The following is a 13,509-nucleotide window of genomic DNA, read 5'->3' as shown; positions in this document are numbered from 1 at the left end:
ACCTAAACTATACAAGTATAAAAGTAACTCAAAAATGCTACTCACAGTTTGCTGAACGCACAAAACAAATATTAGCTAGGAGGGGATTCTCTGCTGTTACCAAGCAAATTCTTTAATTTGGAAAAAGCTAACCACTTATCTAGACAGCTAATGAGCTACTAAATTAGAAAACTAAATGCACAAATGCATTTAGCACATTTTAGACAGTTAACTTTATAGTTATAAGATATCGAGCTGGTAAACATTTAGTTGTGAATTCCATACTGTAATTAAATCACCTGGCTCATGATGCACAACAATGAGTGACTCACAAGGCTCCGGTCTCTCCTACCCTATAGGCAGAAACTCAAACAGGAAGCACCCGTGGTAAGGACTGTTCAATGTTGGTCTGAACCATCAGAATCTATGCTTCAAGACCATTTTTGATCATGCGGAGAACAGTATCGAAGTTCAGTGCATTCGGAAAATATTCAGACCCCTTCTGTTTTTCCACATTTTGTAACTTTACAGCCTTATTCTAAAATGGATTAAATAAAACATTTTCCCCATCAATCTACATACAATATCCCATAATGACAAAGCAAAAACAGGTTTTTAGATTTTTTTGCGAATGTATTAAATCTAAAGTATTCAGACCCTTTGCTATGAGACTCAAAATTGAACTCAGGTGCATCTGGTTTCCATTGATCATCTTTGAGATGTTTCTACAACTTGATGGGAGTTCACCTGTGGTAAATTCAATTGATTGGATTTTGAAAAGGCACACACCTGTCTATATAAGGTCCCACAGTTGACAGTGCATGTCAGGGCAAAAACCAAGCCATGAGGTATATTTGGAATGCTAAGCCAGACAAAATTAAACGTACCTATTTATATAATGAATATGAGTTTGGGATGGTTAAAATTATGAAATATTAAAGCTTTAAACCTTCACTCATATATAAGTTATACTTAAATGGTTGTAGACTATTATTCAGAAAGGCTCATCCTTTGTTCAAAAATTGCATTTTTGCCTTCATACAGATTACAACTTCTCATTTCTGACTAATTGAAAATTTAATTTAGTTTAAAGTATAGCCCTTTCTTAAAAAATCCATACAAAGCTGGTTACAATTTCAGTTTTATCCTCCAGAAAAGATAGAACAAATAAACTCAGCAAAAAAAGAAACATCCTCTCACTGTCAACTGTGTTTATTTTCAACAAACTTAACATGTGTAAATATTTGTATGGACATAACAAGATTCAACAACTGAGACATAAACTGAACAAGTTCCACAGACATGTGACTAACAGAAATGGAATAATGTGTCCCTGAACAAAGGGGTGTGTCAAAATCAAAAGTAGCAGTCAGTATCTGGTGTGGCCACCAGCTGCATTAAGTACTGCAGTGCATCTCCTCCTCATTGACTGCACCAGATTTGCCTGTTCTTGCTGTGAGATGTTACCCCACTCTTCCACCAAGGCACCTGCAAGTTCCCGGACATTTCTGGGGGGAATGGCCCTAGACCTCACCCTCCGATCCAACAGGTCCCAGACGTGCTCAATGGGATTGAGATCCAGGCTCTTCGCTGGCCATGGTAGAACACTGACATTCCTGTGTTGCAGGAAATCACACACAGAACGAGCAGTATGGCTGGTGGCATTATCATGCTGGAGGGTCATGTCAGGATGAGCCTGCAGGAAGGGTACCACATGAGGGAGGAGGATGTCTTCCCTGTAATTCACTGCGTTGAGATTGCCTGCAATGACAACAAGCTCAGTCCGATGATGCTGTGACACACCACCCCAGACCATGATGGACCATCCACCTCCAAATCGAGCCCGCTCCAGAGTACAGGCCTCAGTGTAACGCTCATTCCTTCGACGATAAACGCAAATCCGACCATCACCCCTGGTGAGACAAAACCGAGACTCGTCAGTGAAGAGCAGCAACGGTGGGTCTGTGCCCATAGGCGACATTGTTGCCGATGATGTTTGGTGAGGACCTGCCTTACAATAGGCCTATAAGCCCTCAGTCCAGCCTCTCTCAGTCTATTGCGGACAGTCTGAGCACTGATGGAGGGATTGTGCGTTCCTGGTGTAACTCGGACAGTTGTTGTTGCCATCCTGTACCTGTCCTGCAGGTGTGATGTTCGGTTGTACCGATCCTGTGCAGGTGTTGTTACACATGGTCTGCCACTGCGAGGATGATCAGCTGTCCATCCTGTCTCCCTGTAGCGCCGTCTTAGGCGTCTCACAGTACGGACATGGCAATTTATTGCCCTGGCCACATCTGCAGTCCTCATGCCTCCTTGCAGCATGCCGAAAGGCACGTTCACGCAGATGAGCAGGGACCCTGGGCATCTTTCTTTTTGTGTTTTTCAGAGTCAGTAGAAAGGACTCTTTAGTGTCCTAAGTTTTCATAACAGTGACCTTAATTGCCTACCGTCTGTAAGCTGTTAGTGTCGTAACAACCGTTCCACAGGTGCATGTTCATTAATTGTTCATGGTTCATTGAACAAGCATGGGAAACAGTGTTTACACCCTTTACAATGAAGATCTGTGAAGTTATTTGGATTGTTACGAATTATCTTTGAAAGACAGGGTCCTGAAAAAGGGATGTTTCTTTTTTTGCTGAGTTTATATTTGCCTTTGAAGTTGGAGCACAGCGACTGGCATTTCCATCAATTAATAAAAAGCATTACTTAGCAATGTATTTTTTTTTCTCCCGGACAATTTAGCCGGCAACAATTTTATTTATCAGCTTTTTATTTAAAAAAATACCGGCCAAAAGCCTGCATTTATCAGCTAACGGAAACTCTGGTGGGAACGTACGTTTTTGGTTTCCTATTGCTTCTGGGAACGAAGCCTGATCGGTAAAACTGAACTTTTTTTTGCGTTCTGAGAATGGAAGTGACATTTTTGCCTGTTAGAGAACATATATTTTTAGGTTGCAGGGAGATTCAGAGAACGTTTTACTATGGTTCCCTAAAATCATTTCTGGGAGGTTTTATTATTGTTCTGAGAATGGAAATTATAGGTTATTTGAAGGTAATTAAATAACGTTCTGAGAACATTTTTCAATAAGACTTTTAATAACTGTTTTGAACCCCAAGCACAGATAGGACACATGGAAATGCATTTGCTTAGGCATTAATCATGTAAACACATTTATTTTTTATTGTGGCATGGCATCAGTGAGATCTGAAACTACGATCTTCTGTTCTTTAGCCATGGAATTAGTCCACTGAACCACCAGGATGGAGCTAGCATGGCATGCTTTTTTAACTCATAAAAAGCTGTTCGTTGTAGTCTATTCAAAACAGATCCCATTTCAAAGTAAACAAGCACTCATTAAGATCATTTGTGGCCAATTAGTGGGCACGGCCAGCACACCTGAACACACTTAACAAGATAGAGGATCGAGAGAGTTTTGTTGATTCTGAGAACAGAATGTATATGTTTTTAAATATTTAAATATTTTTCTAAGAATGTTTTCTGAACGTTACTTACAGTTTCTTGTGGTTTTGATGGAAAGTTCTTAACTTCTTTGGGAAAGGGGGCGGTATTTTGACGTCTGGATGAAAAGCGTGCCCAAAGTAAACTGCCTGCTACTCAGGCCCAGAAGCTAGGATATGCATATAATTGGTAGATTTGGATAGAAAAAACTCTAAAGTTTCTACAACTGTTAAAATAATGTCTGTGAGTATAACAGAACTGAAATGGCAAGCGAAACCCCGAGGACAAACCATCCCCCCCCAAAAATGTCATCCTTCCACTGATTTCAATGGCTTGGAACTTTTATAATAGGGCGAAATCGTGCCCGATTGCAGTTCCTAGGGCTTCCACTAGATGCCAACAGTCTTTAGAAAGAGTTTCAGGCTGGTTTTTGGAAAAATTAGCCAGAAATTGTAGTTTTTCTAGGTGGCTCCCATTTTGGCTGTAGTGATTCCAAGCGCGTGAATGAGAGCGTGTTCTTTGGTATTTTTCTCCGGTAAAGACAATAACTATTCTCCGTCTTAAATGTATCATTTATTTGCATATTAGGGTACCTAAGGTTTGATTATAAACGTTGATTGACTTGTTTGGATAAGTTTGTTGGTAACGTTTGGGATTCATTTTGTATGCATTTTGAAGGAGGGAAACCGAGTGGATTATTGACTGAAGCGCGCCAGCTAAACTGAGTTTTTATGGATATAAAGAAGGACTTTATCGAACAAAAGGACCATTTGTAATGTAACTGGGACCTTTTGAAGTGCCAACAGAAGAAGATCTTCAAAGGTAAGGCATATATTATATCGCTATTTCTGACTTTTGTGTCGCATTTGTTATGCATTTGTGTGCTGGGCGCTGTCCTCAGTTAATCGCATGGTTTGCTTTCGCCGTAAAGCCTTTTTGAAATCTGACACGGCGGCTGGATTAACAACAAGTTAAGCTTTATTTTGATGTATTGCACTTGTGATTTCATGAAAGTTTAATATTTATAGTAATTTAATTTGAATTTGGCGCTCTGCAATTTCACCGGAAGTTTTCGAAATGGGACGCTAGTGCTAATCCGCAAGAAGTTAACGTCCTTTGAACTATTTGAGAGCATGACAGTAAATAGAGCCATGAGTAAACCTGTAGGAAACGTTATGCTGAAATTCTCACAGAAGAACGTTGTTTCTTAACCTGTTAGGGCTAGGGGGCAGTATTTGCACGGCTGGATAAAAAAAATGTACCCGATTTAATCTGGTTACTAATCCTACCCAGTAACTAGAATATGCATATACTTATTATATATGGATAGAAAACACTCTAAAGTTTCTAAAACTGTTTGAATGGTGTCTGTGAGTATAACAGAACTCATTTGGCAGGCAAAACCCTGAGACATTTTCTGACAGGAAGTGGATACCTGATGTGTTGTATTACCTTTAAACCTATCCCATTGAAAAACACAGGGGCTGAGGAATATTTTGGCACTTCCTATTGCTTCCACTAGATGTCACCAGCCTTTACAAAGTGTTTTGAGTCTTCTGGAGGGAGATCTGACCGAACAAGAGCCATGGAACGATGATGGCCCATTAGACACCTGGCGCGCGAGTTCATGTTGGGTACCCTCGTTCCAATACGTTATAAAAGAGTATGCAATCGTCCACCTTGAATATGATTCATGTTCTGGTTAAAAAAGGCCCTAATGATTTATGCTATACAACGTTTGACATGTTTGAACGAACGTAAATATATTTTTTCCCCTCGTTCATGACGAGAAGTCCGGCTGGCTTAGATCATGTGCTAACAAGACGGAGATTTTTGGACATAAATGATGAGCTTTTTTGAACAAAACTACATTCGTTATGGACCTGTGATACCTGGAAGTGACATCTGATGAAGAGAATCAAAGGTAATGGATTATTTACATAGTATTTTCGATTTTAGATCTCCCCAACATGACGTCTATTCTGTATCGCAACGCGTATTTTTCTGGGCGCAGTGCTCAGATTATTGCAAAGTGTGATTTCCCAGTAAGGTTATTTTTAAATCTGGCAAGTTGATTGCGTTCAAGAGATGTAAATCTATAATTCTTTAAATGACAATATAATATTTTACCAATGTTTTCTAATTTTAATTATTTAATTTCTGGTGCTGACTTGACTGCCGGTTATTGGAGGGAAACGATTTCCTCAACATCAATGCCATAGTAAAACGCTGTTTTTGGATATAAATATGAACTTGATAGAACTAAAAATGCATGCATTGTCTAACATAATGTCCTAGGAGTGTCATCTGATGGAGATTGTAAAAGGTTAGTGCATCATTTTAGCTGGTTTTATGGTTTTGGTGACCCTGTCTTTGAATTGACAAAACATTACACACAACTCTTGTAAATGTACTGTCCTAACATACTCTAAATTTATGCTTTCGCCGTAAAACCTTTTTGAAATCGTAAAATGTGGTTAGATTAAGGAGATGTTTATCTTTCAAAGGGTGTAAAATAGTTGTATGTTTGAAAAATTTGAATTTTGACATTTATTTGGATTCAAATTTGCCGCTCTTGAAATGCACCTGCTGTTGATGGAGTGCACCACGGGGGGGACGCTAGCGTCCCACCTAGCCCATAGAGGTTAATGTTCTCTGAACTATGAGATTATTCCAATGTCAAACCAGTTGGAGAACGTTCCTATAACATTACCAACATTGAAATTAAATGTACCCATGTTTGCACTTGTACATGTTTTCAACTGTACATGTCATACATCAACTATGCTATCCCATCCACAACAGTCCAGAAACAGTTTGGTCATCCTGAATGCACCCAAACAGGTCAGTCTTTCACATATCTGAGGGGCCTATAGGCAAGAAATAAGCAGGGAATAGGCAGGGCTACGTTCAAAGGATCTGGGAATCCCAGCAGTCTGCACTACAAAACAACCACAGAACTACTTCCTAACTGTGTCCCAAATGGCACACAATCTCCCCTATGAAGTGAACCACTATTGACCAGGACCCATAGACCCCATAGGGCTCTGGTCAAAAGTAGTGCACTATGTAGGGAATGCAGTGCTCAGTCTGGTCTATGTGATGATGATGTCACTTGCTAGGCCACAATGGGCTGCTCTATGTTGTGTGTTAGATTGCAGAATGCTTTAAAGACCTGAATGCTGCCAAACGCTGCCATCCTAAATGGTATTTACAGAGAGTTTGGCCAGTCAGTCTTACCTGAGGCTCCATTGCCAACCTGCAGATGGATGGGAGAAGCCTGGTTGGTCCTGTCGGACTCGCTCTGACCCCAAAGGCACACACACACCACATACACCGTCACCAGCCACACACACCCCATCCTCCTGAGAAAGAGAGAGAGAGAGAGAGAGAGAGAGAGAGAGAGAGAGAGAGAGAGAGAGAGATAAAGACAGCCCCAGGACAGCAACACAATTAGACCCAACTAAATCATGAGAAAACAAAAAGATAATTACTTGACACATTGGAAAGAATCAACAAAGAACCTGAGCAAACTAGAATGCCATTTGGCCCTAAACAGAGAGTACACAGTGGCAGAATACCTGTCCACTGTGACTGACCCAAACTTAAGGAAAGCTTTGACTATGTAGACTCAGTGAGCATAGCCTTGCTATTGAGAAAGGCTGTCGTAGGCAGACCTGGCTCTCAAAAGAAGATAGGCTATGTGCACACTGCCCACAAAATGAGGTGGAAACTGAGCTGCACTTCCTGACCTCCTGCCAAATGTATGACCATATTAGAGACACATATTTCCCTCAGATTACACAGACCCACAAAGAATTTGGAAACAAACCCAATTTTGATAAACTCCCATATCTATTGCGTGAAACACCACAGTGTGCCATCCCAGCAGCAAAATTTGCAACATGTTGCCACAAGAAAAGGGCAACCAGTGAAGAACAAACACCGTTGTTAATACAACCCATATTTATCTTTATTTATTTTCCCTTTTGTCCTTTAACCTGTTTGGGATAGGGGGCAGTATTTTCACGGCCGGATAAAAAACTTACCCGATTTCATCTGGTTACTACTCCTGCCCAGAAACTAGAATATGCATATAATTAGTAGATTTGGATAGAAAACACTCTAAAGTTTCTAAAACTGTTTGAATGGTATCTGAGAATAACAAAACTCATATGGCAGGCCAAAACCTGAGAAGATTCCATACAGGAAGCGCCCTGTCTGACAATTTGTTCTCCTTCTGTGGCATCTCTATCGAAAATACTGCATCTGTGCTGTAATGTGACATTTTCTAAGGCTTCCATTGGCTCTCAGAAGGCGCCAGAAAGTGTAATGGGGTGTCTGTAGTCTCTGGGCGAAAAAAAGCAGGAGTTTTTGTGAGTGGTCAGTCTGGGAACAGTGACACTGGAGATGTGCGTCCACGATACGACTCCATTTTTTCTTTCAGCCTTTGAATGAATACAACGTCGCCCGGTTGGAATATTATCGCTATTTTACGAGAAAAATTGCATAAAAATTTATTTTAAAACAGCGCTTGACATGCTTCTAAGTACGGTAATGGAATATTTTGACATTTTTTGTCACGAAATGCGCTCGGATTGTGACCTGAACGCACAAACAAAACGGAGGTATTTGAATATAACTATGGATTATTTGGAACCAAAACAACATTTGTTGTTGAAGTAGAAGTCCTGGGAGTGCATTCTGACGAAGAACAGCAAAGGTAATCCAATTTTTCTTATAGTACATCTGAGTTTGGTGAGGGCCAAACTTGGTGGGTGTCAAATTAGCTAGCCATGATGGCCGGGCTATGTACTCAGAATATTGCAAAATGTGCTTTCGCCGAAAAGCTATTTTAAAATCTGACACCGCGATTGCATAAAGGAGTTCTGTATCTATAACAATTATTTTAAGAATTGTTATGTTTTTTGTCAACGTTTATCGTGAGTAATTTAGTAAATTCACCGGAAGTTTGCGGTGGGTATGCTAGTTCTGAACATCACATGCTAATGTAAAAAGCTGGTTTTTGATATAAATATGAACTTGATTGAACAAAACATGCATGTATTGTATAACATAATGTCCTAGGAGTGTCATCTGATGAAGATCAAAGGTTAGTGCTGCATTTAGCTGTGGTTTTGGTTTTTTTGACATATATGCTTGTTTTGAAAATGGCTGTGTGATTATTTTTGGCAGGGTACTCTCCTGGGTTCCTCCTAATGCAAGACAATGCTAGACCTCGTGTGGCTGGAGTGTGTCAGCAGTTCCTGCAAGAGGAAGGCATTGATGCTATGGACTGGCCCGCCCGTTCCCCAGACCTGAATCCAATTGAGCACATCTGGGACATCATGTCTCGCTCCATCCACAGACTGTCCAGGAGTTGGCGGATGCTTTAGTCCAGGTCTGGGAGGAGATCCCTCAGGAGACCATCCGCCACCTCATCAGGAGCATGCCCAGCCATTGTAGGGAGGTCATACAGGCACGTGGAGGCCACACACACTACTGAGCCTCATTTTGACTTGTTTTAAGGACATTACATCAAAGTTGGATCAGCCTGTAGTGTGGTTTTCCACTTTAATTTTGAGTGTGACTCCAAATCCAAACCTCCATGGGTTGATAAATTGGATTTCCATTGATTATTTTTGTGTGATTTTGTTGTCAGCACATTCAACTATGTAAAGAAAAAAGTATTTAATAAGATTATTTCTTTCATTCAGATCTAGGATGTGTTGTTTAAGTGTTCCCTTTATTTTTTTAAGCAGTATATGTTTCCCATGCCAATAAAGCACCTTGAATTGGATTGAATTGAGAGAGAGAGAGATAATATTATATATCTCTACATCCAGGGCTTTAAATTAATATTTTTAATTGGTAGCACTGGTGCTCCTAACTTAAAAAAGTTAGGAGCACCACATGAAATTTATGAGCACCAGCAAATAAGATTTTTTAAATTGATTGTGATACAGCCTACTGTATATTGGGCCTATATGAATTATATCTACTTTTGAAGCACATGTGCCCTAGAAACTAATCAAATAAAATGTTATTTGTCACATGCTTCGCAAGAAATGTGTGGAGTGGTTGAAAAGTTTTAATGACTCCAACCTAAGTGTATGTAAACTTCCGACTTCAACTATATGTGAGAATGCTGTTCATTGACTACAGCTCAGCGTTCAACACCATAGTGCCCTCCAAGCTCATCACTAAGCTCAGGACCCTGGGACTGAACACCTCCCTCTGAAACTGGATCCTGGACTTCCTTATGGGCCGCCCCCAAGTGGTGAGGGTAGGCAACAACACATCCGCCACACTGACCCTCAATACGGGGGCCCCTCAGGGGTGCGTGCTTAGTCCCCTCCTGTACTCCCTGTTCACCGACGACTGCATGGCCGTGCACGACTCCAACATCATCATCATCATTAAGTTTGCTGACAACACAATGGTTGTTGGCCTGATCACCGATGACGAGGGAGAAGGTCAGTGACCTGGTATTGTGGTGCCAGTAATCTCTCCCTCAAAGTCAGCAAGACAGGACAAAGGAGCTGATCGTGGACTACAGGAAACGGAAGGCCAAGCACACCCCCATCCACATCGATGGAGCTGTAGTGGAGTGGTTTGAGAGATTCAAGTTCCTTGGTGTTCACATCACCAAGAAATGATCATGGTCCACATACACCAAAACAGTTGTGAAGAAGGTACAATAATGTCTCTTCCCCCTCAGCAGGCTGAACATATTCGGCATGGGCCCTCAATCCTCAAAACGTTATATAGCTGCACCATTGAGAGCATCTTGACTGGCTGCATCACTGCTTGGTATGGTAACTGCTTGGCATTCGACCGCAAGGCGCCACAGAGGGTAGTGCGTACGGCCCCTGCCAACAAGGACCTCTATATCACTGGTTTCTCCTTCCATCTGATAGGCTACTTACTAACTCAGGTTGGATCACTGCTTTCTCCTTCCATCTGATAGGCTACTTACTAACTCAGGTTGGATCACTGCTTTCTCCTTCCATCTGACATGATGACTCCTTGCTGTCCCCAGTCCACCTGGCCATGCTGCTGCTCCAGTTTCAACTGTTCTGCCTGCGGCTATGGAACCCTGACCTGTTCACCGGACGTGCTACCTGTCCCAGACCTGCTGTTTTCAACTCTCTAGAGACAGCAGGAGCGGTAGAGATACTCTCAATGATCGTCTATGAAAAGCCAACTGACATTTACTCTTGAGGTGCTGACTTGTTGCACCCTCGACAACAGTGATTATTATTATTTGACCATGCTAGTCATTTATGAACATTTGAACATCTTGGCCATGTTCTGTTATAATCTCCACCCGGCACAGCCAGAAGAGGACTGGCCACCCCTCATAGCCTGGTTCCTCTCTAGGTTTCTTCCTAGGTTTTGGCCTTTCTAGGGAGTTTTTCCTTGCCACCGTGCTTCTACACCTGCATTGCTTGCTGTTTGGGGTTTTAGGCTGGGTTTCTGTACAGCACTTTGAGATATCAGCTGATGTAAGAAGGGCTATATAAATACATTTGATTTGATCTATACCAGGCGGTGTCAGGGAAAGGCCCTAACAATTGTCAAAGATTCCAGCGACCCAAGTCATAGACTGTTCTCTCAACTAACACACGACAAGCGGTACCGATGCACCAAGTCTGGAACCAACAGGATCCTGAACAGCTCTACCCCCAAACCATAAGACTGCTAAATAGTTTACTACTTGAGAAAAAGTTTACAAGTATTTGGTTTTAAACATACTTAAGTATCAAAAGTAAATGTAATTGCTAAAATATACTTAAGTATCAAAAGTACAAATAATGTCACATTCTTTATATTAAGCAAACCAGACGGCACGATTTTCTTGTTTTTTAAGTTTAGGGATAGCCAGGGGCGCACTCCAACACTCAGATATAATTTACAAACGAAGCATTTGTGTTTAGTGAGTCCGCCAGATCAGAGGCAGTAGGGATGACCAGGGATGTTCTCTAGATAAGTGGACCATTTTCCTGTCCTGCTATGCATTTGAAATGTAACTACTTTTGGGAGTCAGGGAAATTGCATGGTGCAAAGAGTACATTATTTTCTTTAGGAATGTAGTGGAGTAAAAGTTGTCAAAAATATAAATAGTAAAGTACAGATACCAACAAAAAAAAACGTAATAAATTATTAGTGGATCTTATGGTCGAAAGCTTATACGTAGCCTAGATGTAATTTATAAATCCTGAATTCATTAGATTATTCCCGACTGTTTGAAATGCAGTGTACTGACCTTTAAATCGTTTTCTGTTCCTAAACAAACCACACAGACAGAAACACATCCATCCAGAAACAATGACAACAAACGGAGCCTATCAATGTTGTTATGCTGAAGAAAACTAAAATAACTGCTTACTTTGAAAGTGAAAGTAGGCCTTTAACTATGGATATTCGATAAAATAATAAATATCCGCCTTGGTATTCTCAAGGGTGTTGGAAACAATATTAGATATTACAGAACTTGTGGTCAAGTCCTTCAGTTACTCACTTTTAGTTCCGCTTTATTTTACAACCAACCCAGCTAGCACATAATGTTCTGAGAACCATATGTTTCTTAGTTGGGAATTTCAATAAGACTACTTCAGTATGTTTCCTACAGGTATCCTATGTAAGTCATGTTCTCAGAATGTTCAGAGAACATTAAGAAACATCATTCTTCTGTGGGAATTTCAGTACTTCAACATAGTTTTTTTGCAGGATTCCTCATGTTTCTATTTAAAGTCATGTTCTCAGAAAACGTTCCATGAAAACCTTAGTAACATTCAAAAAATAATTGTTTGAATGTTATTCAAAAACATGTACACTAAACTCTTGTAAAGTGTGTTCAGGTGTGTGGGCTGCACACACTAATTGGCCACACCTGATCTTAATGAGTGCTTGTTTCCATTGAAATGGGTTCTGTTTGAATAGACAAAAATGTACAGCTTTGTATGAGTAAAAATAAAATGACACACTAGCTCCTTCCTTTTGGCGTAGTGGACAAATTCCATGGTTAAAGAACAGAAGATCATAGGTTCGAATCTCACTGAAGTACCACCTATAAAAAAGAAATGTGTTTGCGTGACTAATACCTATTAATTTCCATGTGTCCTATCGGTGCTCGGAGTGCAAAACAAATAAACTAGGCTAGCAGTGTTATTGGAAGTATTATTGAAACATTCAATTAAACTTTTATGAATATTTTTTTTTAAAACACTATAATTTCCATTCTATAGCAAACCATAGTAAAACGTTCTCAGAACCTCAATGCAACCTAAAAATGTATGATCCCAGACAGGTGAAAATTTCACTTCCATTCACAGAACAGTTAAAAGTTAAGTTGTACCGGTCAGGAAACGTATGGCTTAGTTCCCAGAACTAATGGGTAAACCAAAACATACGTTCCAACAACTTCCAAGGAACCAAATGTGCTAGCTGGGAAGTGACACAAACGTAGCCAGACAATAAGCATATCACAGTAAATAAGCGATGCCAATGTAAACAAAGTAACAACCTTCGATGTATACCTAATAATAACCAGGTATTCAATATCAAAGCGCAACTTTCCATCTCCATTTTACTGCGTCGTCGTTGGGAAACTCACCTTTACAACTTGCGATATCCTCTGAGATGTGCAGCTGTCTTACGATCCCCAACCCAGTAAAGTCCTCTGGAGTTTCTGTGTACTGTGACTAGATATTGTCCGGTTCTTTTGTGTAGTCCATTTGAAATCAGTTTTAATATAGGTCCACTCGGAGTGCGATGTCTGATGTCGCCCTGTCTTCGCGCGGAGAGTAGGCACTGCACTGTATGGGTAGACTAAACTATACCTAATCGAGATCAGTTTACCTCGAACAGCTCCTTCCCCTCTCACCAGAATACATTTTTATATCATCTCTAACTTGTCCTCTGGATATGATCTGTGGATAATATACTGTCGTTCACTGAGTGCCCTCCACACGGAGCGCGGAAGCCACCTTCAGGATTTACCAGAAAAGCGCACTTCATTCTGGAGTTCTTTTTTCTATCCGAACTGTAACTAAACTCAAACGTCA

At 40.6% G+C, this 13,509-nt stretch overlaps 1 protein-coding gene across 5 annotated transcripts in view; it reads right to left on the bottom strand.

The window, feature by feature from the left end:
- The window catches only part of LOC106602826 (stromal interaction molecule 1), a 113,219-nt gene that overhangs the window by 98,346 nt on the left and 1,364 nt on the right, over window positions 1-13,509 (bottom strand). For 2 of the 5 annotated variants that reach the window (XM_014195730.3, XM_045716807.2), the window contains exon 2: window positions 6,680-6,804. In XM_014195730.3, coding sequence (XP_014051205.2) covers window positions 6,680-6,804 — 125 coding nt within the window. Of the gene's footprint in view, window positions 1-6,679; window positions 6,805-11,831; window positions 11,985-13,058; window positions 13,414-13,509 lie in introns of those variants that run through there. The other 3 variants (XM_014195728.3, XM_014195729.3, XM_045716808.2) reach the window with 3 other exon arrangements.

This window comes from Salmo salar, chromosome 04 (genome assembly GCF_965601325.2).
Source record: "Salmo salar chromosome 04, fSalSal1, whole genome shotgun sequence".
NCBI classification, from domain to species: Eukaryota; Metazoa; Chordata; class Actinopteri; order Salmoniformes; family Salmonidae; genus Salmo; species Salmo salar.
This window is presented reverse-complemented; position numbering and strand designations above follow the sequence as displayed.